The 27,567-nt window shown below is 56.9% G+C and overlaps 11 protein-coding genes across 11 annotated transcripts; 4 read left to right on the plus strand and 7 right to left on the minus strand.

Annotated features, from left to right (window-relative positions):
• Positions 1-7,095: 7,095 nt before the first annotated feature.
• Positions 7,096-8,790, minus strand: F5144DRAFT_615814 (uncharacterized protein; the record flags this gene model as incomplete). The annotated part of the gene is made up of 3 exons (XM_066791816.1): positions 7,385-8,790; positions 7,244-7,268; positions 7,096-7,133 (listed from the first exon to the last, which is right to left on the minus strand). Exons 1-3 carry the CDS (start codon positions 8,537-8,539, stop codon positions 7,096-7,098), a joined length of 1,218 nt encoding a protein of 405 aa, XP_066638719.1. The 5' UTR covers positions 8,540-8,790.
• A 226-nt stretch (positions 8,791-9,016) lies between these two features.
• Positions 9,017-10,266, minus strand: F5144DRAFT_585612 (uncharacterized protein). The gene is made up of 2 exons (XM_066789704.1): positions 9,645-10,266; positions 9,017-9,546 (listed from the first exon to the last, which is right to left on the minus strand). The coding sequence occupies exons 1-2, from the start codon at positions 10,092-10,094 to the stop codon at positions 9,184-9,186; spliced, it is 813 nt and encodes a 270-aa protein (XP_066638720.1). The 5' UTR covers positions 10,095-10,266; the 3' UTR covers positions 9,017-9,183.
• Positions 10,267-10,467: 201 nt separating this feature from the next.
• On the minus strand, positions 10,468-11,400 carry F5144DRAFT_384855 (cytidine deaminase-like protein). Its single transcript, XM_066784653.1, has 2 exons — positions 10,566-11,400; positions 10,468-10,509 (listed from the first exon to the last, which is right to left on the minus strand). The coding sequence occupies exon 1, from the start codon at positions 11,249-11,251 to the stop codon at positions 10,700-10,702; it is 552 nt and encodes a 183-aa protein (XP_066638721.1). The 5' UTR covers positions 11,252-11,400; the 3' UTR covers positions 10,468-10,509; positions 10,566-10,699.
• A 355-nt stretch (positions 11,401-11,755) lies between these two features.
• F5144DRAFT_384860 (uncharacterized protein) lies at positions 11,756-12,502 on the plus strand. The gene is made up of 2 exons (XM_066784654.1): positions 11,756-11,964; positions 12,070-12,502. Exons 1-2 carry the CDS (start codon positions 11,935-11,937, stop codon positions 12,394-12,396), a joined length of 357 nt encoding a protein of 118 aa, XP_066638722.1. The 5' UTR covers positions 11,756-11,934; the 3' UTR covers positions 12,397-12,502.
• Positions 12,503-13,845: 1,343 nt separating this feature from the next.
• Positions 13,846-15,309, plus strand: F5144DRAFT_585621 (phosphoribosyltransferase-like protein). The gene is made up of 3 exons (XM_066789705.1): positions 13,846-14,217; positions 14,290-14,715; positions 14,795-15,309. The coding sequence occupies exons 1-3, from the start codon at positions 14,185-14,187 to the stop codon at positions 14,960-14,962; spliced, it is 627 nt and encodes a 208-aa protein (XP_066638723.1). The 5' UTR covers positions 13,846-14,184; the 3' UTR covers positions 14,963-15,309.
• On the minus strand, positions 15,027-16,915 carry F5144DRAFT_660029 (oxidoreductase-like protein). The gene has a single exon (XM_066793248.1). It carries the CDS (start codon positions 16,524-16,526, stop codon positions 15,405-15,407), a length of 1,122 nt encoding a protein of 373 aa, XP_066638724.1. The 5' UTR covers positions 16,527-16,915; the 3' UTR covers positions 15,027-15,404.
• A 125-nt stretch (positions 16,916-17,040) lies between these two features.
• Positions 17,041-19,410, plus strand: F5144DRAFT_660037 (uncharacterized protein). The gene is made up of 2 exons (XM_066793249.1): positions 17,041-19,191; positions 19,253-19,410. Exons 1-2 carry the CDS (start codon positions 17,181-17,183, stop codon positions 19,384-19,386), a joined length of 2,145 nt encoding a protein of 714 aa, XP_066638725.1. The 5' UTR covers positions 17,041-17,180; the 3' UTR covers positions 19,387-19,410.
• A 404-nt stretch (positions 19,411-19,814) lies between these two features.
• On the minus strand, positions 19,815-20,269 carry F5144DRAFT_606661 (dolichol-phosphate mannosyltransferase subunit 3; the record flags this gene model as incomplete). Its single annotated transcript, XM_066791506.1, has 3 exons — positions 19,815-19,976; positions 20,071-20,139; positions 20,222-20,269. The coding sequence occupies 3 exons, from the start codon at positions 20,267-20,269 to the stop codon at positions 19,815-19,817; spliced, it is 279 nt and encodes a 92-aa protein (XP_066638726.1).
• A 570-nt stretch (positions 20,270-20,839) lies between these two features.
• Positions 20,840-22,118, plus strand: F5144DRAFT_585633 (uncharacterized protein). Its single transcript, XM_066789706.1, has 2 exons — positions 20,840-21,655; positions 21,711-22,118. The coding sequence occupies exons 1-2, from the start codon at positions 21,132-21,134 to the stop codon at positions 21,991-21,993; spliced, it is 807 nt and encodes a 268-aa protein (XP_066638727.1). The 5' UTR covers positions 20,840-21,131; the 3' UTR covers positions 21,994-22,118.
• Positions 22,119-23,237: 1,119 nt separating this feature from the next.
• F5144DRAFT_585634 (uncharacterized protein) lies at positions 23,238-23,751 on the minus strand. The gene has a single exon (XM_066789707.1). It carries the CDS (start codon positions 23,709-23,711, stop codon positions 23,427-23,429), a length of 285 nt encoding a protein of 94 aa, XP_066638728.1. The 5' UTR covers positions 23,712-23,751; the 3' UTR covers positions 23,238-23,426.
• Positions 23,715-27,217, minus strand: F5144DRAFT_499564 (uncharacterized protein; the record flags this gene model as incomplete). Its single annotated transcript, XM_066786333.1, has 2 exons — positions 23,715-25,349; positions 25,403-27,217. 2 exons carry the CDS (start codon positions 27,215-27,217, stop codon positions 23,715-23,717), a joined length of 3,450 nt encoding a protein of 1,149 aa, XP_066638729.1.
• Between the last annotated feature and the right edge of the window lie 350 nt (positions 27,218-27,567).

Below are 27,567 nucleotides of genomic sequence, written 5' to 3' on the forward strand. Positions count from 1 at the left end.
AAACAAACAGGCCTCCACACAGTCGATAAAGTGAAGTTCAGAGTGCCGAGACACAGGGAGGCGACCCGGGCAACAGTGCTGGTTGCTTTAACCTCCCAGGAGGAAGCACGCAAGGCGTGCAACGAGGGAGTGATCTGGAGGGCTCAACTACTGGACTGCGAGCCTTACTAGGCTGCCCTCAGCCCAACACAGTGCTACAAGTGCTGGAAGTGGGGACACACACAACATCATTGCAAGGCTACCCCATTGTGCCCGCGCTGCGGGACGAAAGCCCATGGAGAGGGCGGCAGGGACGGCGAGAACCAGTGCCCTACTCACAAAAACGAAATCCCGCTCCGATGCCCGGCCTGCGGAGGAAGGCATCCGGCGTGGTCAGGAGAGTGCCCGGAGAAGTCGAGGACCCTCGCCAAGGCCAAGGAGGCCTACCAGTTCCGGCCACGGACTTATGAGACCGCAGCGGCGAACTCTGCCAGCACGGCCCCTACGAGCGCTCCCGCGTTTAACTTCGAGGGCGAGGAGAGGGACGACGACAGCTATCAGGTGGTAGGCAGGAAGAGGTTGAGAGGAAGACCGACGAATGCGGCTGCGGCCCAACGTCAGGCTCTCTTAGACCCCCAGCAGACCAGGATCAACTTCGAGGCTCCGAGGGTGCAGTTCGCAAACCCGGTAGTCAACGGTGTCTACACCGTCGCTCCGCCGCCCCGGGCGCCCGAACCGGCTACCGGACCAACGCCTGCCGTCGCCGCCAACCCTGCGGTCACTGCTACTCCGAACCAACGCGACCCCGAGGGGGACACTACGATGGACTCGATCACCGTCGCAGGCAATGAAAATTAAAATCCTACTCTGGAACACCGAAGGAAACAAGCAAACACTGGAAGTCTTGCTGGAGGAGGCCAAATACGACCTCTTGGCGGTGCAGGAACCGTGGATTAACAAGGAGACGAAGTCTACATACTGCCCCCGGAGCAGCAGATACCACCTGGTACACAAGCTCGAGGGGCGGGCAGCGATATACGTAAGCAAAAGATTTGAAATCAGGCAGTGGGACTCCGAAGCCACGGAGAATTGGTGCCGCGTGTGGTTTCCAGAGGCGGACCTCGGAAGGGAAGACCCCGGATTCGAGCTTTGGTCCATATACAACCCTCCCGGCGGCGAGAACGTACCGAGAGCCCTGCAAGGGCGGCCAAGGCCAAGCCACCCGGTGGTTCTGGCAGGAGACTTCAACCTAAAGAACCCACTGTGGGACAAGTTCGGACGCTACGATAGGAAATCGGAAGACCTACTGCAGCTGGGTTCCTTGTGGGACCTCACCATCAGAACTCCAAGGGGGGCGACAACGCGAGCTCCCCAGGGGCGGCAGCGAGGCCGCCCGTCAACCATCGACCACTTCTGGACTTCGGAAAACCTCCAAACAGTATACTACGGGGAAGAATGCCGTGGAAAGTCAGACCACTACCCACAAGTGCTCGAGGTCGGGGAAGGGCATGGGCCGAGACCAACCCAACCGGATGGCTGGGCCTGGAAGAAGATGGACAGGGAGAGGGTGAAGGCTGAATCAGAGCTGCTATGCAAGGCCATGGGACTTACAGACCCGGGACCGGACGGGCTGCTGGCCAGGACCCGAACAGTCGAGGGTCTTGATAAAGCTTTCGGCAGCCTGGTCGAGTGGCTCACCTGGGTCGCGGGGGAAAGCACTCCAAGGAGGAAGGCGAGCTGTGGCTACAGCTCTCCTTGGTGGACAGTGGAAGTGCAGCAGGCCGCCCGGAAGGCCAGGAAAGCCGAGAGGCTGGCGAAGGAGACGCGGGCAGAGTACTGCTGGGAGGAGCTCGGCGAAAGGCTCAAGGACCTTGCCAGAACAACGCGCGAAGCACGGACGAGGGCTTGGAGGAACAACCTGCAGGAAGCAAGCGAGGCAAAGAAGCCCGATCAGATGTGGAGCTTGGAAAGATGGGCCAGGCTACGGAGCTTTTTGCCGCCGGAACCACCGAGACTACCGGCATTCAAGGACTCGTCCGGGCAGGTAACGGCCGAAACGCACGACCAGAAGGCTAGCGCACTGGCCGAGAGGTTCTTCCCGGATCCACCGGCCAACCTAACGGACGTGGAAGATCAAACCTTTTTGGGCAGCTGGAACCCGGGCTTCGACGTTGTACAAGCAGTGACGCCGACCGAGATCACGGAAGCGATAGGAAGAGCAAGCCCCTGGAAGGCGCCAGGCGAGGATTTGCTCCCGATGGGCCTTCTGAAGGCGTGCGGAGCACCGTTAGCTGAAGTGCTCGCCCTTCTGGCGACAAGGTGTCTGGAGCTAGGATGGTTCCCGAACCGTTTCAAGAGGGCGAAGACTGTAGTACTACCGAAACCAGGAAAGGCTCCGCCGGTGTATCAGACCCCGGGGGGATACAGGCCCATTGCTCTGCTGCCAACCCTAGGGAAGGTAATAGAGTCAGTGGTCGCCAGGAAGGTCACTCAAACTGCAGAAGTCAACGGCCTCTTACCAGATGAACAAATGGGGAACAGAGCACACCGCTCCACAGAGCTGGCTGTCCGGCTAGTAGTAGCCCAGGTCCAGGAGGCGTGGAGACAGAAGGGTGCGGCGTCCCTATTGCAACTGGACATCTCAGGAGCCTTTGACACGGTCAACCACACCCGGCTGCTAGCAACTTTGCGAGAAATGGGCTACCCGAGGTGGCTGGTCCTCTGGACGAGAGACTGGTTGACTGGTCGAGAGGCCACCCTTCTTTTCGACGGCAAGACGGCGGCACCGACGGCAATTCGGGCAGGGGTCCCCCAAGGCTCACCCCTTTCCCCTGTTCTCTTCATCCTCTATATTTCCTCATTATACAAGCAGCTAAAAGACGAGCACCCTCACTTGGCTATAACGGGGTTTGCGGATGACACCAACCTCCTAGTGTTTGGTCGAAACCCCGAGGCCAATGTCCGGCAACTGGAGGCGGCGTGGGAAACATGCATGCGATGGGCGGACAGTCGGGGGATGAAGTTCGCCCCGGAAAAGAGCGAACTGATCCATTTCAACAAGGGACGACGGCAGTGGACAAACCAGCTGGAACTCACTAACCCAGGGGGAGGCACCAGCCCCGTCAGACCGAAGGAGTCTGCCAGGTTCCTGGGAGTCTGGCTGGACCGGAAGCTCAACTGGGAAGCCCACCTGGCGGCGGTGGAGAAGAAGCTGAGGACCCAGAGCTATGCCCTGTCGAGGCTAGCGGCATCGACGTGGGGACTGGGTCTAGCCAAAGCGCGAGAAGTGTACACAAAGTGCATCCGGTCAGCGCTGGCCTATGGCGCATCGTCGTTCCACATTCCCACGGATGTGGGAGGCGAACCGGTGAAGAAAGGCATCACCAAGGCCCTCGGGAAGGCCCAGAACAAGAGCCTGAGGATTGCGGCGGGAGCCTTTAAGTCTACCCCCATCCGTAACCTCGAGACAGAGACGTGGGTACCACCGTTGGACTTATACCTAAACAAACGGCTTGCAGATTTCGAAAACCGACTCCAACAACCCGATCTGGACGACGGCCAAGGCGGCAAAAAGACGGCGGGGAGCGTTATCCTTACCGCCTGCCGCAAGATACAGCAGAGACTCAGCTCGAGGAGGGGCAACAGGGGCCGACCGCGAACCTTGAGACCTCAAGGGCCCACGGCGGTAGAGAGAGCCGCGGGCACGATCATGCGCTGGACGGGGGGAACCATAGACACGGACAAGGCAGTAGAAGAGGCCTGGAGAGCGAGGTGGTTAAAGGAACGGGACGGCAGAGCAATCACCAGGCCGGCGGACGACTTTGACCATCAGCGGGAGACGCTATTCCGGAACGAAACCCTAAGGAGGCATGACGGTCTCAGCAAGGCGAAAAGCTCACTGCTCATTCAAATCCGGACGGGAGCAATAGGCTTACGGGACTACTTGTTTACACGGGAAGTCCCGGAGGTTCTGACGCCTGCCTGCGAGTGTGGCGAGGGACGAGAGACTGCCGAACACCTGGTAGTGTGGTGTTTGGCCCCACCGTTGACTCGAAGATGGGAGAGAACTGGAATTCGGACACGACGGGACTTTTACTCAGTTCTACACGGTATCAATCCCACGACTGCACGGCTTGCGAGGAGGATCCTCGACTGGCTGATGGACTCGGGGAGGCTGCCGATGTACAGCTTGGCCAGGAGGCTCGAGCTGGAAACGGCGGCCTGAAGCGCCCCCGTTCGGAGGCCAGGAGGCCTCCTCTCTTTGTATACGTAGACTCACCAGAACGCATCGTTCCTTGATTGTTGGTAGGGGTTTTTCACCCGGCCCGGGAGGGCACGGTTTTCCTGTACACTAAATAGCAGAGGGTCCGGCACGCCCTAGGGCATAGCGGAGTATGAATAATATATAATAATTCCAAGTCTATTCCCATTAACAGAGAAGTTGGGAACACGGAGGGGCGTTCTACTAGTGAATCAAATTCTATTTAAATGATGAGCCGCGCTGTTTGGAATCCTTCAATCCATGTCCTCAGTCTTCCCTCAAGCTCGCCTCATTTCCTAGCTCCCATATCCTGATTCAAGCCTCACGACACAATCACCTTTTCTTTCTTCAAAATGATCCCTTCCCAGAGCGTCTGCGCTCTCGAAGCCGGCTGTGGACGCAAGTTCCTGTTCTTCGTGGATAAGAACCACAACATTGCCTACTACGAGCGGGACATAGCCATCGAGTCCAACTACAAGGAGTCATCGACTATCGCTCAGAAACTGGCAGGCGACGCAACCAAAACCACAATCACCGTTTCGTCCAGATTCATCGATGGTGTCACCTACAGCAATGGTACCAAGGTAAGCTCCTTGAACGGCCCTGGTTTTCTTTATTTCTTTAATCCACGCTTAGCTATCAGCATGATTTCTTTTGCTACAGTCCTCTTATCGTTTCCCTTTTCGTTCTATGCATGTATCTTTTCTCCGCATATTTTCTCAAAACCTTAACTACCTTAGTGTCGGTGGCTAGTCTCCATCATAATTAGTAACTGTCTCGCTGACGATTTGCCGCCGATGAATAGTTTCGCATTTATTACATCCAAGAGAATCCGGACGACGAAGGCAACTATCTCCTAAAGGAGGCCTGCTGCAACGTCGAAGATGGCACCACAACCCTGGAGTGGTATCCAGGGGCCATCGACGACAACAACATCGCAGTAAGGAATGACTCCTTGCTTACCGCCATGTCTCAGACTACGGGACTCCCAATGGTGATTTTCCAGGCGCCCGGCCATAAAGCGTCCCTCCGCGCGGCGTTCATGGCAAATGACGACGACACTCGTGAGGAGAACTGGACCTCCAGGGTCTTGAACTTGACGCCCGACCCTAACTAACGTCAACTATCGTTGTTGGTTGACGTTGACCTCGGGCGGTATGGGGAAAATGAGGGTACGCACAGCAGACCTGCGCACGGAAGCTGTCAATTTTCGCGGTGGCTTCATTCAAGACCCGTGGTAGCTTTGTTTTCATGCGTTCTCGCATCATTCCATTCATTCAGTCTTTTCCTTCTCAGGGCGAATATCGCCCAATCTCGAGTTTAGCAACTGATCGGGAGCACAAATTCAAACACCCCATCGCCGCCTACTCTACGCTTTACCACAGTGCCTAGCTACGTACTTATGAAGGTGACATACCATGTTGTTTTGCCCCAAAGTTGCCCCAAAGTTGGCCCAACCAACCCCTAGTCACCCACACGGCCCCTCGCCGTTTAGACTGAAAACGGACTCTGAGGCTGTGCAGGCCCAGCTTAAGTACCTAGGTTAAGCTTAGGGAAGAATCAGGGAGAGCTCAGGACAAAGCAGCCACAGCTCACACCAGCTCACACCAGCTCAGAATTGTGAACGGAAAAGGAAATTTCATGTGCCCAGATTTGTCTCAGAATCAGGCGGTTGCATGTACAACCAGTCTTAGCAATGAAGCCATCGGCAGTCTGGTGATGGCCCAATAAAACCGGTTTAATCCTGACTCCACAACTCCGCACATTCAGCCCCGACTACGGAGCTGCCAGCCGCTTTCCACTCAGCTCTCAGCTCGACATCATCCCCACTCTCTCCATTTAGCAAACACACCACTTCAGCCCTCACTTTAGATTACCATAATCCCGAATCAAATCAGACAAAATGGCCGGTTCTTCCCTTTGGCTGCTGCCTCCCGAATCCCGTACGTCAACCATTTGGCATTCCCCCCCTCCCTACCCCCAGTGCCCCTTTTCCCTCACGCCCGCTCATCAAACTCCCGCAACCACCGCGCTCTAACCCCCCAACCCACAAAAACACACCCACCACTCCCAAAACTAATATCTCCAACCCCCCCAAAAAGACCCCCTCCACGCCATCCTCCAAACCCTCATCACCACCACCCTCCCCGCCCGCTTCCCCCGCGAAGCCGCCTCCGCCCCGCGCGTCGTCCCCCACTTCTTCCCCGCCCACCTCACCCTCACCAGCGGCATCGACCCGGCGACCACGTACGGCGACGATCCGCAGGGCTGGCTGGATAGCCTCCCGTTGGGGTTGGCTGGTGCTGCTTCTTCTGGTGCTGGTGCTGGTGTTTCTGGTGGGGAGGGGGAGGGTGCAGCAGCGGAAGGGGGGGTGAGGGTCAGGTTTGAGCGGGTGGAGGGGCAGGATGTGTTTTATCGGAGGTGTTTTGTGCGCGTGGCGTTTGAGGGGGTGAGGGCGCTGGCGGGGATTGCGAGGGCGGTGGGGGCGGCGGGGGAGGAGGTCAAGGTGGATGCTGAAGGGGTGGTGAAGTTTGGGGAGGAGACGGAGAAGTGGTGAGTTTTTATTTCTTGGCTTGCTGTGTTGTGTTTTGCGTGTTGTTTGCGGTTGCGGGGTGGGCGGTGGAGAGGGCGTTGGTGTGGCTGACGTGGGACACTACTGGATGTTGATGCTGACACCGTGTAGGCTCAGTTCGTGGAGAGAAGAGTTTGGACCGCATGTTAGTCTGGTGTAGTAAGTCTGATTCGGCTCTCTTCCGAAAAATGCAAACTAACAGAGTCCCAGCGGGAACGAGGCCATCATGGATGGCGCCCTGAGGGAGATCACAGTCATCGTGATGCAGGCCGGAGTCAAGCTGTCAGAGGAATCGCTCGCCGATGTAGAACAGAGCGATAGCTGGAATGGATGGGATGGCGGCGTGGTGTGGCTGGTCCCAACGGACAAGCCAATCTCGGAGTGGGGGAAGCCCCTTGCCACGAGACGCCTCTAGAGGGGATCGGTCTCACCTTTCAAACCCAGTCCCCTGATGGTCTACAATTGATTGTATTCAGCAACTGCTTCTAGTGTATTTGCTTCTCAACTCTCAGATCAACCACCTCACCCCCTTGAACCGTGACATCAACCACTCCCACCCCCCCAACCCTCACATCAAGCACCCCACCCCCCCGATTCAACCGCATATACTCCAACTTCTGCGCGAGCTCGCCCTCCGTGCCGCGCCAGGTGCGCCCCTTGAGATGGCGCACGCACAGGCGCCTCCCTTCGTCCGGGTAGTGCAGCCAGCAGGCCCACTTGCGCCACTGGCCGTCCTTCATCTCGGTGCGGGCGCGGTGGCCGATGGTGTCCTCGATGAAGGCACCGCGGGGCAGCGCCGCGCGGTCCGGGAACAGCCGCGCCAGGTAGTGCGCCGTCTCGGCCACGTGCGGCTTGTCGTGCCAGAAAAAGAGCGGCGTGAGCGGTATCTTTTGGGTCGTGCCGCCGCCGCCGTCGTCGTCGTGGTCCGGCTGGACGACGGAAAAGTTCTGCTTGTGGAGGTTGGTCAAGGCGCGCAGCGCCGGGAACTGCATCACGTGGTCGGATTTGGCGTACTCGAGCATCCGGATCGAGGGGAAGCAGACGTATTTGACGGGCACCTTGGCGGTCTCGAAATCGTCCAGGCTAGCGGCGGTGGGCTGCGAGTGCTGCTGCATGATGGTGAGGAGCGGGCGGAGGGGGATGTCCGACACCAACGCCCAATCGTGCTGCTGGATCCAGACGTAGGGCGTCCTGGTCAGTCTGAGGGCCGAGCGTACGGCAAGTCCGAAACCCAGGCGCTGGAGGGGCTCGACGAATGTGATGCGCTCATCCTCGGTTTTGGTGATGGCCAGCGGCACCGTGTTCGTCTGTTGCGCATAAGCGGTGGAGCCGTACTCCGCTTCGTCGTAGTCCTCCAGCAAGTCCTCTAAGCGGTGTTCCTGTCTGCCGGGCGCGTACTCGTCGAGAATAAGCCGCTTCGCGTTATTCTTGTACTCGGCATAGTTTCTGGCACCCTCTGCCGTGACATGGCCTTTCTTGAGCCGTGCGGTCGAGCTGATGTGGTCGTACGTGTCGAGCACCAGGATGACTCTGCAGCGGCTCAGCTCGGGGCAGAATTCACGGAACGAGGCGAGGATCTGGGAGAGAAGATCTGTCGAGGGTGCCGAGGGGGTTGGCGACGTGGTGATGACCAGAGTCAACAGGTCGGCAACCGCATCCTCAGCGGGCTGGTCGGCCGCTGCCGGAGGGCGCGGGGTCTCGAATCTCGTAGTCTCATCCAGGGCCATCTCGACGGCGACGCCAACGGCAGCTATCGCCGCCTCCGCTAGGGCCCGTGCAATCCCGTGCAACCAACCGGGTTCGGGGGCCGGAGGTCAGTCACGAGAGGGTGAAGCGGCGGCCATCGATGGGTGGTGGACTCTAAGTTAATTGTAGGATGAAAAGATGAGAATTGAGGACTGCTTGGTTTCGTTTGAGACCCATACAGTGTGAAGTGTACAGTTGTACCCGGTGAGAGCTGCTGCAGTAGCCCACGCATGCCCTGTTGATACAGTACGCTACACAGTGCCAGATAAATCGACCGAATGAAGGCTGAAGGTGCCAACACCAACGTCAAGCAAACCTCTGCTCCAACCGTATACATAACTCCGTCGAATCATCCGGATTTTGTTGGGATCTTCTAATGTTTGTAGCAGAGAACAACAGCGTTGATTGATATCCAATGGTCAATGCAATGGTGAATCTGATGGTAAATCTGATAGTTAATCCAATTGTCAATCTGATCATGTGATGGTCAATCTAATGGTCAGTCTGATGGTCAATCTGATGGTCAACCTAATGGTCAATCCAATAGTCAATCCAATTGTAAATCTATAGTTACTCTAGATAGCCATTCTAAAGGTCAAACCCCCCACCAACCCCAAAACCAACTTTAAAACGGGAGTCCTCCCTCATTATTATAGTTTACCCAAGGCGGACCGGTCTCCCGCCAGATAGAAATCTCCTTCCACAGCCCCACCAAGAACCACAACCCCCACATGGTTCCGGCCGCCGCGAGGTACCCAACTCTAAGCAGGGTCCAGTTCCCAGAAATCCACAACCCCAACGCACCGTTCACGATGCCCGCCGCCATAAAGAGTCGGCCGTTGAGTAGATGGATATATGTCCAATACTGCCGGCGCCGCAGTCGTCTGAAGCGTTCGTGGTGGAGGAGTCCGAACGCCGGCTGGAAGATCAGAGCAACGAAGACGACGATGCCGACGATGAAGTGGAAGTTCAACTTCGGATCCGCCATCTGGTACACCGCGTCAGCAAACACCAAACAAACACGTGACCCAGAGCCAAGCGAAGGACTAAGGTGGGACCCAAGGGCAGGCAAGCACGTGCACTTACCAAGTCGACGCCAGTCTGCCCGCGCATTAGCTGCACGAGGTAGATGCCCACCGCCACGGCGCTCGCCAGCACAGCGAGAGACAGCATCTGCATTAGGGAATGGATCCAGAATCCGCCGCGGCCGGGGATGAGGCGCACGAGGATGGCGCCGCTGGGGAAGAGGGCGGCCATCGCGATGACGGCCAAGATGCCGTGGATTGCCCGTATCTGCGTGGCCCGCGCGCGATCATAGCCGGGGTGGTTGGGCCGTGGGCCAGGGCTCCCGCCTACCACCGGTCCGGATGCATACTCTGCACTGGAGTTGAAGCTGTAGCCGGTGGAGTTGAAACCGTAGCCGGTGGAGTTGAAACCGTAGCCGGTGGAGTTGACGCCGTAGGTGCTAGAGCTGGATCCGTCGCTACTAGAGCTGGATCCGTCGATGCTGCACTTGGGAGGCGCATAGCTGCTCATGTATGCTGCGAGTGAGGAGTGGCCAAATAGCCGTGACTGTACTTGCGTAGCTACGGCGGCGAGGACTGTTCGGGGGGTTAGGTCAGTCGCGTTCTGACGAGTGCTGGGCGCCAGCGGTCGACAACGCGATTGGGAGATAGTGTACTTACATAAGAGAGCAAACCGATAGGCTCTCCGTGTTTGTGTTGCACGACCCATGATTGAGGAGACGAAATATATACGATTGAAGATGGTGTTTGCAAAGGCGTACGGGCGAAGTGCTAGGAGGAAGAAATGGTGTAAGTTGGGATGTAAGTGAAAAGTCTGGGACGCGAGGTGCAAAATCTGGCTCGGTTTTGTCTTCCCACTGCTGCGGCAATCAGACTCCAAGTCCCGTGCCGGACCGCTATGGGACGACCTGGCAGGCAACTCCAACCTAGCAGGCAACTCTGCCTGGGGCCTCGGCCGCCTTAGACTAGGTAGATCTCCTGCTCGTCGCTGCAGACCGGCGTCCCCGTGCCATACCTCGGGGTCCATGCGCAGGGCGAATGGCTCCAATGGCCGAGCCCCTGAAACCGGCGACCAACTCTCCCAAGAGCACCACAGCCGATACCTCAAAGACTCCTTCAGCTCCTCCTCACGTGGCCAGCAAAAGTGACGTCGAGGATGAATTCCCGTAATTCGGTGTCGTTGTCCAACATCTCAACCTTGATTCCAGCCTCCTCCAGCCGCACGATCCCCTCATTCAGCTGGATGAACGTATCGGGTTCCCGAATACCGACATAAACCGCCTTGATCGCGTTTCCCAATGCCAAGATTCTCTCCACGCACGTCCGGCTCCCACTCAACCTCTGATTGCACGGTTCCATCGTGGTGTAGAGAACCGTGTTCCCCGGGAGAACCTCGGCAACATCAAAGTCGTGAACGCCGTGTCGGTCGGCAACCTTGATGAAGCAGCAGTGCTCGGCATGCGTCGATCCGGGGTCGCCGGGGCGATCCCGCGGCAGCTCTTCGGAGTAGCCCGTCGAGAGGATCTCGTTTCGGTCGGCATCGACGAGGACTGCGCCGACACAGAACTTGGACGGTGATGGTGGGGATAGCTGTGCCTGCTCGGCTGCATACTTCATGTATGCTTTGTGGTCGCCTGGCGGGAAGGTTGGGTGCTCATGGGTGGCCATGTTGATTGAAGTTGTCGAGGGAAGCCTCAAGAGGATACCTTGTACTTTCAGCGGTTGTAACTTCCAGGTTGTGCCACTCCTCAGGGCTCAGGTTGCCATCTTTCGGCTTCCCTTTTTTTCGGCAGGAGCTTATGCATGTCTTTCTTGGCACTTTGCGTGGTAAAGCACGCTCTCCAAATATGCATCGAGGCAATTAAAAACAGAGAGAACTTGGAAATAAGGGACTTTGGAAGACAGAAAAGAAACTAAGGTACTCAGCCTACCTCACCAACTACGCGCAGATCTCTTCATTACTGCAAAGCTAACCCCCCTATTAATAACCCAGCTCTTCGCTGTTTGATGACAAGCCAAGTATAGCAAGTTAGCAACCCACCCCCCTTCCGAAGACTACAAGTTAATTACTGATTGATTTCTACCTTAATTACTCCATCGGCCGTATGACTCGTATCCGCTTGCCCCTTGTGGCAGTATAGGTAAGGTGCAATTGCTAACCCACAATTGCAACGTAGGTTGCTTTTGTGAAACTGTGACGCCCCTTAAGGTAACTCCTCATCCGGAGCAGGAGCTGGCAAACCCCCCCTTACCTTGTCGCGGACTTTCGAAACTGAGCACAGGTTCCTCTCCCTTCAATATCGACCGGCCCGGGTTCCCTCGTGCTGAACTTACTGTATTGGATTGTCAGCATGTTGCCCCGCCGTTTATTTTGGGATATGGTATGTACCTACATACACATGCACACGAATCCGCGAGCATGCCCAATGTCGTCTCCCGGTCACTGCAGTTGCGGAAAATAATGGGGCTGACTGAACCGGCGGTAGAGCAGATACATCGTGAACGATGTGACGCCATCAGACGCCCTGAACGCTCACGAAGATACAGAGGTACCCAACCCAACCTCTCCTGATGAAAGAAACAGCTCTACTCAAACGCTCTGGTTCGCTATTCGAGAAGTAGGGTCCACTGGGTGGGTGGAGAAGGCCGGCTGTGTCATGCCAACCGCGCCATGGCTTGCTGAGGCACAGCAGGTCATTGACCATGGAAACCGTGCTTGGCCAGCCCTGGCAAGGGAATTAGATATCATGTCACGCAATTGGGGTGGGAACAAATTCGTGGTCAAGTCATGCCCGCTTCACACCATAACATAGCGACCTTTGAGCGAGATTGGACCCTTGGATTGTCGTCCTACATGTAGGCAATCATGGTACTACTGATTGTCCCCACCTTGGAGACATCAGCATCTTGGTCATTCTGCAGGTGGTTATTTATAGCTCTTGACTCTTGAATCAATCCTTTGTGACGTGGCCATGAATCCCTTATAGTCGTTTGTAGTCGTTCTTTGAGTATTCTTTTCCGTCTCTAAATAATTTGAGGGTTGGCCAGATCGGAAACTAAACGACTATAAACAAACAAACAAATAAACGTCCACAAATGTCCACAAATGTCCACAAACATCCACAAACGTCCACAAACGTACCTATGTCCAGGAATAAGTAGGAATAACCAGAATGACCAAGATAATGACGTATCGAAGGTGGGGGCAATCAGCAATAACATGATTGCCTACATGTATATATGTATGACGAGAATCTAAAGGTCTGATGTCGCTTAAAGGCCGCTATGTCCTAGAGAAGCGGGCAGGCCGACCGAGCAAGCGAGCTACGATTGCGTGATCAGAAACTCATGTGTCGAAAATACCCGATAGCAGAGACCTCAAGAAGGTTGCCACTGGCTCGCCTGGGCGTTTAAGGTCTCGACGTACCCAAGCAACGAGAGGCATTCGATGACGGCGACGCGGCGAGTGGGAGGGATTAGCTGGACGAGCATGGGCATGCTGGCCAATGTAACAAACCCTCGGTAGGCTGGGGCTGGGCACCTAGACAGTCAAACAATCAACAACAGACACGGGGCGGCGCCCCTTGAAGGGATCTGATTGCCGCACTTATCAATATCCACTCGTGGATTCTAGCTTGCCAGTGGCATGCTTCCAGTTTGATATTCCGTACAACCCGATCCCTTGGGTTATCACCCATGAACTTGGAATAACCCTCAGCTCCGAATCGAACCTCCCCGAGTATTGAATAATACAAATGGGAATGACCCGGTTCGATATTTACGCTACCTACCGATGTACTAAAACAAATGATGTTCCCTTGTATGGTTAGTAGACACGGCGTGCCTTTACAGATCAGTAGTCGAGTGGTTCAGCCACACTCTCGGAAATTCCAGAGGCAACGGTATGGTGTAAGTAATATTAAGGGGAATGAAGATTTCGATGTTTTTGTCGGGACTCGGTTGTCGCCGGCCAAAAGGCCTTGAGGCTCGAGCGTCGAATACTTGATGATTCATTTGTATTTTAGGGGACGCGTTTGGATACAAGGCCTGCTTGTTATTGGTTGTTAGTCTTGGTTTGTTTTCATGGGATGTCTTCATTGGACAAGACGTGGTGGTGAGAAAATCCGACGGGAAGGAATTCGGCGATCGCCGTTGGTCCGAGTCGCAGATCAAGCGGCACCTTCCACTAAACGTTAGCGCCTTTTGCGCCGGGGTCACACTGTGGACCCCCGAAGGAGCAGGCCCGGCCTCCGCCAACGTGCAAGGCCAGCGACGGCGACTTTGTTCGGGCGGGGATCCTGGTTTTTTTTCTCCTCTGCCTCAGGCCCGGGGTTCGGATCCAATCATGGTGGGGTTGAGATGGAAGGAAACTTTTTCTGCCTTCGAGCATGTGTTGCTCACAGCTCTCCGACTGTGTATTTCGCGTCTCCACATGAATATATTCTCTGTTCTTCCTTCGAGTGTTCTGCTCTGGTGAATCGCATCGCCTACCTTTTCAGATTCTCCCCGCACTCGCTAACCTTCCTGTTAACGAACAAAGACAACCCCGCCATTCCCCGAAAAACTCGACGAAAAGACAAATCACCCCGCCAACCGTTACAATGGTCGAAAAACTCTACGTCACGTATAACGATGTAGGCCGCCCGGCGAACCGTTAATTTCCCACATGGGGACGGCATGGAACTAACGGGTCCGGCGTGACACAGGTGCACAAGCTGTGCCAGGAGGCTGCACCGCAGATCCTGGCCGACTTCAAGCCGCAGCTGATGATTGCCATCGGCGGCGGCGGCTACGTGCCGGCGCGCATCCTCCGCTCGTTCCTCAAGCAGCCCGGCAGCCCCAACATCCCGATCCAGGCCATTGGCCTCTCGCTTTACGAGCAGCTGGCGGGCTCCACCGACGCCGATGTCGAGGCCGCCGGCACCAAGGTCACGCGCACCCAGTGGCTGGACCTGACGGCCCTGGGCGAGATGGCCAACCTGGTCGGCAAGCGCGTGCTGATCGTCGACGAGGTCGACGACACCCGCACCACGCTCGAGTATGCCGTCAAGGAGCTGCAGAAGGATGTCGAGGAGGCCCGCGAGAAGATTGGCAGCGATCTCAAGACCGAGTTCGCCATTTTCGTCCTCCATGTGCGTCCCCACCCGCTCTTTTCCTCCTTGTTATAGCTTGTTATCGAACCCGTGCTAACCAGGCGACTCGACCGAACAGAACAAGGACAAGCAGAAGAAGGGCGTCCTTCCCGAGTCAATCACGAACGGCCGGTACCTGGCCGCCCGGACGGTCGGTGACGAGTGGATCTGCTATCCGTGGGAGGCCATGGACATCGACGAGCACGACAGCAACTCGGCCTCGGCCAAGGCGAAAAACGGCTTGTGAAGGACCCTCAGGGAAAGACAAAAACGAGGGGATACCCATAGGCCGTAGCATATCCGCGCATCACACGGACAAGAGGCAAAGGCAGGAAAGGGCCATTTGGGTCGCTCGCGCTCGGCTCCTCAGAGCCGCGGCGTCTGCGATACGTGTTTTCATGAGGTTGATCGTGCACTCGCTGCGGGGAGTGTTTTGACAACGGTGAGCATTGTGCAGGAGTTTATCGGACGGGAAGCATGTCGCGACGGCACATTGGCAGTCGCAGAGCAGGTCTGGGTTTCGGGATAGACAGCAGAGAGGCGTCGAGGGAAGCGTCGAGAACGCACATGGATAATACCATACCAAACCCCGACCGCTCCGCACTGAGTGATGACGGTTGATTATGGGCTCCGAGCCTCCAGTCTATCGACCACCTGGGAACCATAATTATAACACACGCCAGCGGCATCTATCCCCCCACAGTCCCCTCCCGCCGATGTTTCTCTTTGAGTCTCTTCTCATGCTTCATAAACTCCCTAATCCCCACCGGCACATTTTTATACAATTCCTCGTCCCAAAAATCCTTTACAATCCTCCCACCCGACGCCAACGGCGGCGCCGCCGACCCCAGCTCCCAATTCCCCACCGAACCACCCCCATCATCATCCACACCCACCACCCCCCGATCCACATCACCATCATGCACCCCCAACTCCATCCCCCTCCCCCTCTCCACCCCATCCATCGCCTCCTCCGTGACCCCCACCACGCCACCCGCCGCCTCGGCCGCCAGCCTGCGCTCGGCCTCGGCCTCGCGCGCCGCCCACTCCTCCATGTCGTCGCGGTAGCGGTCCCACACGCAGTTGACGCACCCGCTCATGCAGCAGTTGTCGGGCTCCTCGGGCCGCGGGGGCACCACCACGCCGGCCACCACGCGGCTCTCGGCGCGCAGCCGCGCCAGCCGCTCCGCCCGCTCCGCGGGCCCGGCTAGGCTGGCCCCGAAGACGACGCGGGCCCGGGCCTGTGGTGAGGAGTTAGACCGCGGTTCTGAGGAGGATGATGGTTCTTGGTTTTCTGAGGCTGGTGGTGGTGCTGGGGGAGAGGAGGTGTCTGGAGAAGAGGAGGAGGAGGGGACCGACTTGGCCTTGGAGCTCGGGCTGGTCTCGTCTTTGCCGGGCTGCTTTGCCTTGCGCGGGCGCCGCGCGGGCTTCTTGTCTTCGGCTTCCGGCTCGGGGGCCGCCTTTCCCTTTTCCTTTGTCTCGGCCGCGGGGGCGGCGGGCTTCTCCTGCACGGGCTTGGGCTTGGGCTGCTCGGGCGCGGGCTTGGGCGCCTCCTTGGGCGTTTGCGCCGGGGAGGTCTTGGATGTTACCGGCGGCTGTTCGGGCTTCTTTTGCGGCAGGGGTCCGGGGGTGCGCAGAATGGCCTCGTAGAAGGGCCCGACAGGGTGTGCCTGCTCCTTGGACGGTTCAACGGGCGACGGGGGTGAGTCGCTCTTGATGGGCGGCGTAGCAAAGGTGCGCCGTGATTGTTGGCCGCCAAACGCACGGTAGACGGCGCTCGACGGCCGGGTGCTGATGAAGGTTCTCCGCATATTTGCTGCGTCTCTATGAAGTGTATTTTTATAGGACTGCTAAAGGCAGTCGTGGATGATGCGTTATTGCGATGTCATGGAGTGAGCACGGTCGAGGGGTTCAGTTTGTGGGACCGTTTTTGGACCATTTAATTGACGATTTCAAAAATCTGCAGGGGCCCGACGATTGCGGGAAAATGGGAAAGTGGGATCCCGCTCGAGGACATTGCCGAGGCCAACGTCATCGGGCAAAGTCAGGTACCAGATGGTCGGTCACGTGCACCCGTACAACCATCAACTGTTCCATTCGGACGCCGTCCTCGGTTTAAAATCAACAAACCTTTCGGTGTTCCAGGATATTTACAGTCAAATAAATGGTGGGTTCTTTGGTGTGATGGTTCGAACGGATTTCGTCTGAATTATGGATTTGGGAGCATCTTGAATTGCTTGATTCGGACAAGATATGCGGGTCATAAAGAACAGTGCCATGTTAAACCTGGCGCACTGTACCCTCGCAACCCCCAAAGCTGCACTTGCCCAAACAAAACATTGACGCCCCCACCATCAGCTATAAAACGAGACCGAACCACCCCTTCCGACGCGTCATTGACGGATATTTCGCGCTGTATACTCTCGCGACTATGATTGTATGAACAGAAAGTAGATTTCGCCGCGATGGAATCTCCGGCGCCTAAGAGGCGAAGAACCTCGCCTCGGAACGCAGTCCCCGTCGAGCCAGAACCCGAGTCGACGACACCTCAAGATGCGTTGCCTCGCATAGATTCGTCACCGAGCCGTCCAATCTTTGCGTCCCCGACAAGAGCAATCCTCGAGCGATATAACCCCGACATCCTCAGACGTCGAGAGAGCCAGCCTAGACGACTGCGATCCTCGCCCGATGCGCCTCCCTCTCCCTCGCGCGCCGCTACACCTGATAGTGCGGGAAGCTTAACGCGCGCCATGCAAACCCAACTTGAGCTGCGTTCTGTGGCTCGTGATCGGAGGGAACAGGCAGGTTCGGAAGAGGACGGCGTTCTACGGTCTCCGGCGAGACGGCTAGGTCTGGGTAGGACGCCCACGAGACCGACACCGAGGCCACTTCCGCCACCGGCTCCCGAGGAGGACGACGAGTTATTGAGGGCAATTACTGCGCGGCTACGGACAGGCGTGCCTCCGGGAGTGCTTCCAGAGGTCGTCGCCCCCGAGCCTGAGCTTCCACCAACGCCCGAGCACCCCGACCCCGTTGTCAGCACACCTCCTTCCGGGATACACAACACGCCGTCGAGGCGACCTAAGCGGAATCGCGCGCTGGCTGAGAAGCTTAAGAGTTCTTCACCGCTGAAACAACCACCACTTCGGCCCTCGGAGCTACCGGCGCAGGACGCTGTATCATTCGGACTGCCGGCTAAGACAGCGCAGGTCCAAGCCACAGCCCCGGCAGCCCCGGCGCCAACAAACGCCGAGTTACGCGGCCTCAAGCCGGTCGACCCCGATGCCGACAAGAAGAAGCTCCGCGACTCACTACTCGCCGAGATGAACCAGCTCGAACGAGACCTAAACATCGCAAGCAAGGAAAACGAGCGTATCCGCCAAGCGCGCCTGTCCCGCCAAACCCCCTCCCCTCCCACCAACGCCGACGAGATCATCGACCTCCTCGCCCGCCATGTCCTCCCACCGGAAGCCACCGCCCCAAAACCAGACCCCATCGAGACCTGGCTCGCCTCCGCCCTCAACCCCATCGCCTTCCTCCCCTTCAGCAAGCCCTCAACAACCGGCCCCCCCACCCTCCCACCACCACAACCAGCCCAACCCGCAGACGACCTCCCCCCTCCCGTCTCCCACCACCCCTTACCCATGACCACCACCGAAGCCCTGCCCTACCTACAAGTCTTCACCCCACTCACCTTCACCGCGCACGTCTCACCCCTCCCACAACCCGACCCCACCACCGATCCCTCCACCACCACCAACGACGGTCCACTCCTCCAGCAGCACAGCATCACGGCCTCATCCAGCGCCCCGCGCGGGCTCTTTACCGCGCGCATCGACATGACGGTCAACACCAAGACCATGGCCATTACAGCACTGGCCGTGCCGGCGCTGGATCCGGCGGCGGAGGCGGAGCTGAGGCCGTTTGTGGAGCGCGTGACGGGTGGGAAGAGGACGGGGGGTAAGAATGGGGATGGGGATGGGGGTGGGAGTGCGCCACGGAGTAGTGGGTTGTATCACAATGTTGCGGTGCTGGGGTGGGCGATGGGGGAGTGGTTGCGTGTGGCGCGGCAGCGGGCGGGGGTGTGGATGGTGTTGGAGAGGGAGGTGGGGAGTGGGGAGGGGGCGTTGGTGGAGATGGTTGGGCGGTGGAGGGCGGAGAGGGGGAGGCGGAGGGTGGGGAGGAGGAGGAGAAGGAGGGAGGAGGTGGAGGAGGAGGAGGGGGACGGGGAGGGAGAGGGGGGTAGTGATGGTGATGATGGTGATGGGAGTGGGGATGGGGTGAGGAAGGGTTGGGGTGTGGCGGATTTGTTGCCGTTTATGGGGCGGACGGCCACGGATTTGGAGATTCCGGTTTTGGGTGGGGGTGGGAGGAAGCGCGAGGTGTCGATGCTGAGGGTGCAGTGGCGGATTGGGTTTGACTGGACGGGGGAGGCGCGCAGTGAGATTGGGGTGTTGGTGGGCGTGCCGGGGAAGTGTGAGTTTCGCCCTTTTGGTCTCTTCTTTTGCTGTGTGTTGTGAGTGCTAACCCCCAGTAGGGCATAATCAGGACGAGAGGGGGCGGTTGTCTGGTCTGCCGAAGCTGTTTGACCAGCTTATCCAGGCGGGCGAGGAGCCTCTCGCGGCTGTCAGGACAGTGGTTTGTTTACTCGCGGGTGAACAAAGGTCCTGACCCTTGTAAACGTAGGCTTGAGGATGCGGATTTTGGAATGCGTTGTTGTTATATATGATTCCCCCATTTTGTACGATCAGGGTGTTCAGCACGGCAATGAGCGTACGGACGGCCGTGTGTTAGGTACTTCATATGAACCACCCGAGGATAGGTGAATACCACCCCTAGCGGATACCCACCCCTTTCGTCGGATCTCCTAGCTTGGTGAGGTTGTACCTGAGCTAGCGGCCACCAATCCCCAACAAAGTGTATCCCATGTCCAACCACTTGACGTAGATGGGCATTATTATGGAGTATCTTTTCTTTTGTACAGACGCAACAGCAGCAACCTCCCACAGCACCCAACCCGCCCATCTTTTCCCTCCCAAGACCAGGACTCCCCTAACCAACCCAATCCATCAACCCCCTACCAACCAACAACCCCTTACTTAATCAACATCCACACCCTTCGTCCTCAAATCCGCCTTGGCCATCTTGATCTCGTCCATCAGCTCGGCATATGCGTCGGGGGTGTCGCGGAAGGTGAGCATGCCCCAGCCGAGGCGGAAGAGCAGCCAGGCGCCGAACGAGACCAGGAACCAGAAGGGCAGCTGTTGTTGCGTTAGTTTTCATATTCGTTATATGCTGCTATCCCGTGAGGGGAGGGGGGTGGAGTAGGGTAGGTGGGAGTGTTGTGCGACGTACGACGGGGACGATGGCTTCTTGCACGGCGGGCGGGAGGGGCAAGAGGCCGAGGTAGAGGGAGAGGTAGAACTGTTGTGGTTGCCGCGCGCGCAAAAGGTTAGCTTGGTTGGGATACTGGGGATGGTTGGGGGAGTGAGGGTTCGGCACGTACGGAGCTCACGAGGAGCGCGAGGGAGATGGTCTGCTGTGCGCGCGCCATGGTGTTGTCTATCGCCTTGTGTCACAAAAGGGGAGAGATGTTGCGGGATGCGATGGCTGTTGTCTGCGTCGGTCGGTTAGTTGATTGAGGGATTGGTAATTCGGAATTCGGTCGCGTTCTATCAATGCGGTCAAGGCGCAATCGTAGAGCGGGCAGGACGTACGTAATGAATGACTGCGGTTATCGACGAGGCGTTGGGGTGGTGGTTGTCGAGGACAGGTAACTCGTGAAATTCTGCCAAGAGCTCCTGAAGTCACCAAGCGCGGCGCGTTCTGGTTGCGAATTTCAGGGGGTGGGAATAGCCATGGGGGTTAGGGTGTGCGGAGCAAGAGTGCAACACAAACTCATGGGCGCAGGGGGCAGGGGGCAGTGTCGTCTCAACTCGAACCTTTCCTTCGAAAGTGTTAGCAACATTTGTAAACGCCATCCATTGCTAAGCATCTCAGCTGGCTAGGATTTCTGCACATCTCACATGGTCTTGTCCTTTCGCGGGTGATGCGGGTAATGTACACAGTCCCCGACTGAATGAGAAGACAGAAGGGAAAACAGAAGGGAAGTCGGGTCTGCTTCGGAGAAGAGCGAGGAATGCCGGAATCGGCTCCCCGCCTACCCGCCCTGAGCCCCCTACAATCGGACTCGCCGCCAACCAATGGGCCTCCAATAACACAGAAACCCCTCGGGTGTGGCTTGCCCTGCCCCATCCTCCCTCGAGCCATCCAGCTCCCTTGTTCGAATGTTGAAAAGGAAAACAGAATCCATTGTGTAGGTAGCTAATAATGGCCGAACAACTGCCCCGACATCTCTCCACCTTTCGAACCTCTCTCTCCCGTCAAAGCACAGGCACTCCAAACTTATCGCAAGCATGCCGCCGCCCAAACTTTCAGAGAAAGTAACCTTATATGACTTATTTCCAAATGTCGACTTTAATTTTATCCCTAATCATTCGGCGCTCGATGAGCCAACCCTTCCTAATAGCGATGATTATGATGAACATTCTCCTGAGCCTGTATTTGATGTTGCTTTGAGCATTCCTTATTGCATACAACATACCGGTGTTTTATATTTTACTCCTAATCCAACGGCTTTTATTGAACCGGTCTTTTTCAACATCAACAATAATTTCAGTTTCTCACTCGCCCCAAACATTCCGCCCGAAGCACCAGCTGCTCAACATGCTCAACATAATAATGGTTGCACCAACGGTGAACCTCGGCTCAACATCTGCAGCACAACCGAACACCGGTCCGAGTCTCGAGCTGCGGAGGCCGGGGTTGTGGCATTGTCGTGGAACACCTCAAACAACGACATATATTGGATTTGGGTCGGCCTTGGATTTACCTTGAATCACTTGCTGGTCAAGTTATGCGCATATTATCTCAACATAACGTAAGTTTCACGAGGCAAGCTCACTCCAAATAGCTGGGGGTTGACCTCAGATCAGACAAAAGATCAAAACTTATACCGACGCACGCAATCCTTGGGACGCCGAGTCCAGCGACTGTACAGGCGGGGGTGAAGTCAACAACACCCTCCAAGCCCTTCACCAGCCACGCGGACCAGCCACGCAAGCGACCCCTTTCCCGGGGCCTCATGTTGCAGTGCCCCGGGAGGGAACAACAGCCAATATTGATCATCAAAGGGAGCCGCTCACCATTGCTACCGCCATTCTCGAGCATCAGGAAGCCATGCCGCATGGATTGGACAAAATGTGCGAGAAATATTAAAGACAATGAAAAGATTTATCAGTATATACAACTTAGAGCCATGACATGGAACAGCATAATGCCACGACCATGGAATGGATAGAGTATAAGGAGGATGGAATAATGCAATAAACTTATAACTCCTGATTCTGCGGTTTCATCGCGTTCTCTCACTGCCCACAGGGAAAGCCGTCAAAGACCGTTCAATTGACATGGCGCTGCTCTCTTGAATCACTACAAGTCCAGAGCTCAGGTCGCCTACCTAAGTAGTGCAACATCCAAACCTCAAGAGATTTGTCAAACAAAAACGAGCCAATGCTGAAGTTTCGCTGCAGATGAATACCGACCATAACCATACCAGAAAGCCGGCTAGGCCATCCACCACCCCTTACCAACAACACTGCAAAACATACACTCCATCGTAGTTAAAAACCAAACCACCCCAACCCCACCCATCACCCATCACCCATCACCCATCACCCATCACCCATCACCATCACCAACCCACCAACCGCCTAAACCAGTTAACCGTCGAGTCAGCAAACCCTCTCAAATCCTCAACCCTCATCCCAAACCAACCCCAAAACACCACCACAAACAGCCCAACCACCACAAAACACACGAGCATCACCATGGCCGGGATCGACTTCATCCGGGGCGGTTTCCCAGCAGGCCTGTCCACCCCCTTCCCCTCCCCCTTCCCCTTCCCCTTCCCCCTCGTCATTGTCGTTGTCATTGTCGTTGTCGTTGTCGTTATCTTTGGTTCTGGTTCTGGTACTGGAGCCGTGATTGTTATGATCATTGTTGATGTTATTATTGTTGTTATTATTGGTTGTTCTTCTCTGGCCATATGCGCGCGTAAGGGGTCCGTTAGCGATGGCGATGACAACGACCGGTCGGGAAGGAGGGCGGGTATGGTTGTGGGGGCTGGGCAGCTTGGGTATGTGGCGGGTGTCGTGGTGTAGCGGAGGCGCTCCATTGTTGGTTTGGTTTGGGTTGCTTTAGTTTGGGTTGGTTGTAGGGGTGTTTTGGCTGGTTGGAGGTTGGGTTGATGTGCGTGTGGTGTGTGAGGGAGTTGATGCTGTTGGCTTTGTTGGTGATATCAAGGGGGTATTGAGCTGGCCGGGGGGCTCCAGATTTGTTCGTTTAGGCCGTGAAAAGGGGAGTCATTTAACGTGTTGGAGAGTGCGAGTGATATTCCTAGGTAAGTGTCTGTCTGAGCAATGATATCGGGTGAGCTTGGGGGGGACACTGCTTGGAGAGGACTGTTTTTGACTCTGCAAAGTTCTTGCCTTTTCCTAAACTGCCATGACAAGCGAGAAAGGACAGTGGCACTTGCTATATTCTACCACCACAACAGGCAACAATGGAATTGTCTTCAATTATTCTTTCCATCTGGGATGTCCCTGGCCCGTTTTGAGCCCTCTTGTCCAACCCTGCCCCAACCAATCCCTCTATCCCAAGCTAACAATACAGCAACCGCATCTTGAATGCTTCCACAACATAAACGCATAGTGGCATCGAGCCCCTGAACTAGGGGTCATATCCAACCATGACCTATTACAAAAAGACTGGTTGGTATCAGTAAGATTAATACAAGAAACGAAAAACGCTAGAAGGCCGAAGCAGGCAAGAAAGACCACGTCGGACCCTCGGCAAGAAACCAAAACGAAGAAACAAAAAGCAGTACCCCAACCCAAAAAAAGAAAACAAACAACACAACCAAACCCCCTCCCCATAGATTAATCCACATCCTCCCCATCCTCCCCCTCCTCCCCCTTCCACGCCCCCATCTCCGCCACCGGCACCCGGCCCCTCAGCCACCTCAGCGTCGCCTCAGTCCCCCTCTCCAGCACATTCCACCGCGGCACGCGGAACCGGTTCCCGCTCACATCCAGCCTCTCCAAGCCGGCGCCCTGCTGCCCGCCAAGCAAGCCGATGCGCGGATTCAGATGCGCGATATCGTTGTTGGCCGCATCCACCACCTTCATGCCCCTGATGGTCTCCGGGTCGAGGTCCGTCAGGTGGTTGTTCGACACGAGCAGCACGGTCAGGTTGGGGAACATATCCCGCAAGGTGGTGGCCGGGGGCAGGGCGGTGAGGCGGTTGAAGGAGATGTCGAGCTTTTGCAGTTGTGGCGCGCGGAGGTGGGTGGTGAGCGGGGAAAGGCCGGTGATGTGGTTGTGGCCGAGGTTGAGCTCCTTGAGGGATGGCAGCTCGAGGCTGTCGTTGCCGCTGGCACCGCCGAGATACGATTCGCCAATCAGTTGGTTGTGGGCGAGCGAGAGCGCGGTGAGTGTCGTGGCAAAGAACGTGAGGGATTCGGGGAACGCGGCGAAGAGGTTGTGGTGGAGCTGGATTTCGTGGATCTTGTGGGCTGTGGCGAGCTTGGAGCAGATGACCGGGTGGAGGGAGGACGATTGCGTGTTGGAGCGATCGATGACGCCGCCGGACTTGACGGGCCATGAGGCCGTTTGAGAGCGCGCCCGGGCTGGCGAGGCCGGCGTAGAGGTTGGTGGCGTAGCAAAGTTGTCCAGTTCTGAGCGGCTGTCATCATCGCCGGCAGCGATACTAGTCGTCGTATCGTCCGCGGTAAAGTATTCATCGTTAGCCCCACCAGGCGCCGGTTGGGCTTGCTGCTCGTCCTCCTCGGGGGATGGCTCCAGCCGTTGGGCGAGAATGGTCTTCATCTCATCTGTGCTAATGGTGCTGAACTTCTTCTCGCGCAGCGGGTTGCCGCTCAGCCGGAGGTTGACCAAGTTTTCCATCTTCCCAATCTCAGAGGGAACAATGCGGATGTCGTTGCTAGAGAAATCGACTGATTTTAGCTGCTGGAGGCCGGTGAACCCTTCCGGAATGGCATTGATGTTGTTCTCGTCGGCCGCGATGGTAAGGAGACTGGCCCAGCTGCTGATATCAGGCAATGACTGCAGTCGGTTCATGGAAACACAGAACTGGTGCAGGGCGGGCATTGCCACGGTCTTGCCGAAGGAGCAAATATGGGCGAGCTGGTTGGATGCCACATCCAATGTCTGAAGCGTCGGCAGGGCGTCGACAGTGTCCTGGATCAGCGTGCCATGGAGTTGGTTCTTGCGAGCAATTAGCTCCCTTAGCGGTAGGCCAGCCAGCAGTGCAAAGGGCAACTCTTCAAATCCGTTTTCGCTGATGTTCAATATTCGAAGACGCGAGAGCTGACTGAAGGTTTCGGGCAACGATGAGAGATTGTTGCCGTGGAGGTCCAGAATCTCGAGGCTCGCCAGGTTGGAGAAACACGGGTCAAGCGGGCCGTACAAGAGGTTGCCCCCAAGTTTAAGATCCTTCAGTGAGGTAATATGGCAGATCACCTCGAGGGAGCTATTCGACAGCCGGTTCAACGACTAGCAAAGGTTAGCAACATGTCTTCCGAGAATGCCATGGGTCTGCTACGAACCAGATTGAGGGACGTGAGGAAAGCGAGGCGCCTCAGACCCATCGGTAGGTTAACCAAAATGTTACCATGCAGGTCCAGCGTCTCGAGGCCAGCAAAAATGTTCCCCTGGCTGTCTTCGTCCTCGGCCATTTCCTGTGGATCAACGTCTGGGAACACAGAGTCGCTGAGCATCTCCAATTCATTGTCGGCCGCGACAAAGCGGGTGAGATCCACGCTCTCGGCCCATGCGCTACCGGATTGGCCGATGGATTCGAGGTTGTACATGTCAAGGACCTCTGCCGGGATATCTTTCAGGCCCATCGCAGCGATGTTGAGTCGGCCGCTTGTCCTCGCAGTACCAAGCCGGGTCTGGAGTACCTTGGCTTGTGACTTGTCATCGCGGTTCTGGTTGAACGGATCGTTGGATAGGCCAAAGTCAAAGCTAGAGTCTGTGGGCACCAAAGTAGAATCCTCAGAGACGGCCGCAGCACCAGCAGAAGCCTGTTGGAACGCGGCTTTCTTGGCCGCTTTCGCCTTGGCAATTTGCTCACGTAGAGCTGCCGACGATTTCTTCTGCGTTGGGCCGGGCTCAGCCGAGTCCGCGGTGATCCCCGTGCTGCCCGACGCAACAGACGCGCTGGAAGGGATCGTGCCATCCCAAGACGCCACGGACGAGCCACGTGAGACCAGGGACGCTTTTCTGGGCGCCTCCCCGCCAAGCTTGGACTGTGACGGCTTCTTGAACAAGCCGTTGACCGAAGGCCGCTTAGTTGGCGGTCGCGGGGCCAGAGTCTTGGAGGTGGACTTGGGAATCGAGACTTCGGGTCCACGCTTTCCCGGACTGGGAGTCCTCGTTCGCGGGGCGGCAATAGCGCTAGGAGGCGGCATCCCATACATGGATGTTCGGCCTTGCTTTGACGGGGTGGCTTTCACCGATGGCGATTGGAAAGACTGGATACTACGCCGATTCCTCAAAGGCGTGCCTTCGATGGGGGACAGCGGGTTCTCGTATGTGGCAATCTGGGAGCGGAAACTGGAAATAGACTCTTCCAAGCCGGAGCTAGAACCGGGCCTGCTACCGGTCCTAGGTCGCCCGCTTGATGTGTCCGACTGGTGGCTAGATCCCGGCCGAGATGTCCTACTTCCGGGGCGCGAGGGCGGCCTTCCGCTGGTCGGGTCGTAAAACGACGGCGCGTCTCTTCCTTTTACGGACGGCGAGGATGGCAAACGAGAGAGCGTCTCCATAGTCCGTTCTGCAAGCGAGGGCCCCAGTTTGGAGGGAGACTCTGGCACAGTGTCTTTAGCAGTCGTCCCATCCGCCATCAAGGTCCCGGATTCCCCTGAACTAGGCTCCTCTTCTGGCATGGCTGCTGCGGAGATCCATTGTTGCGACGACTGACGGCGGAGCAAGCCCGTAGTCGCCGAGCTCGACCTCGCAGCCTGACCAATTGCCTGGGTGCCTCCTCTTGTTGGCCTTAAAGATTGTGCTGACGATCTCGGTGTTAATATTCCCGTGTGTGTATTGTCTCCCGAGGGTTGACTGAAACCCGCCCGGCTGTGAGGTGATGAGACGGCACGCAAAGGAGCAGTGCTGGTCGGGGAACGGCTCTTAGCTCCTGTGGGAGTGCTAGGCGACGGGGCAAGCTGGTCGCGCGAAGCAGCGGTCCGGAGTTTCGGGTTGCGCAAGCTTCCTGCCCCGGCGGCGGTTGCCAGGCCTTCCCGCGATGGGGAGGTTCGGATCGAGTTCGTGCGTGGGATCGGGAGCTTCGATGTTTGCACGGGGATCTTGGACGGACGAGGGAGGCCGCTCGGCCTACTCTGGCGAGTCTCGTCCATGCTGCTGCAACTTCGGGAGGTTATTCAGCCAAGTGTATGCGCCGAATTGTTGCAGTGGGAGCTTCACAACACACTAGGGGTGGGAGCTCCTAGCGCATTGAGGCTCAAGTAAATAAAATAACCCGTTTTTGGTACGCACAGGCGACATCCAAGACGGAGTGGTCGAAAACGTCAGAAGCTGAAGACGGGAGAGGAAAGTGCCCCGAACATGACAATCGAAAGAAGAAGTTGGCGCGGACCCTGATGCATCCCCCAAGGGCCCCAATGCACAAATGCAAGCTTGCAGAAGCTTGGGGCAAATTGCAGATCGGCAAGAGCTTGGCATGGGAAGCTCAGGGATGAGAGTGGGC

This window comes from Chaetomium tenue (assembly GCF_020726465.1).
Source record: "Chaetomium tenue strain MPI-SDFR-AT-0079 chromosome Unknown F5144scaffold_7, whole genome shotgun sequence".
NCBI lineage: Eukaryota > Fungi > Ascomycota > Sordariomycetes > Sordariales > Chaetomiaceae > Chaetomium > Chaetomium tenue.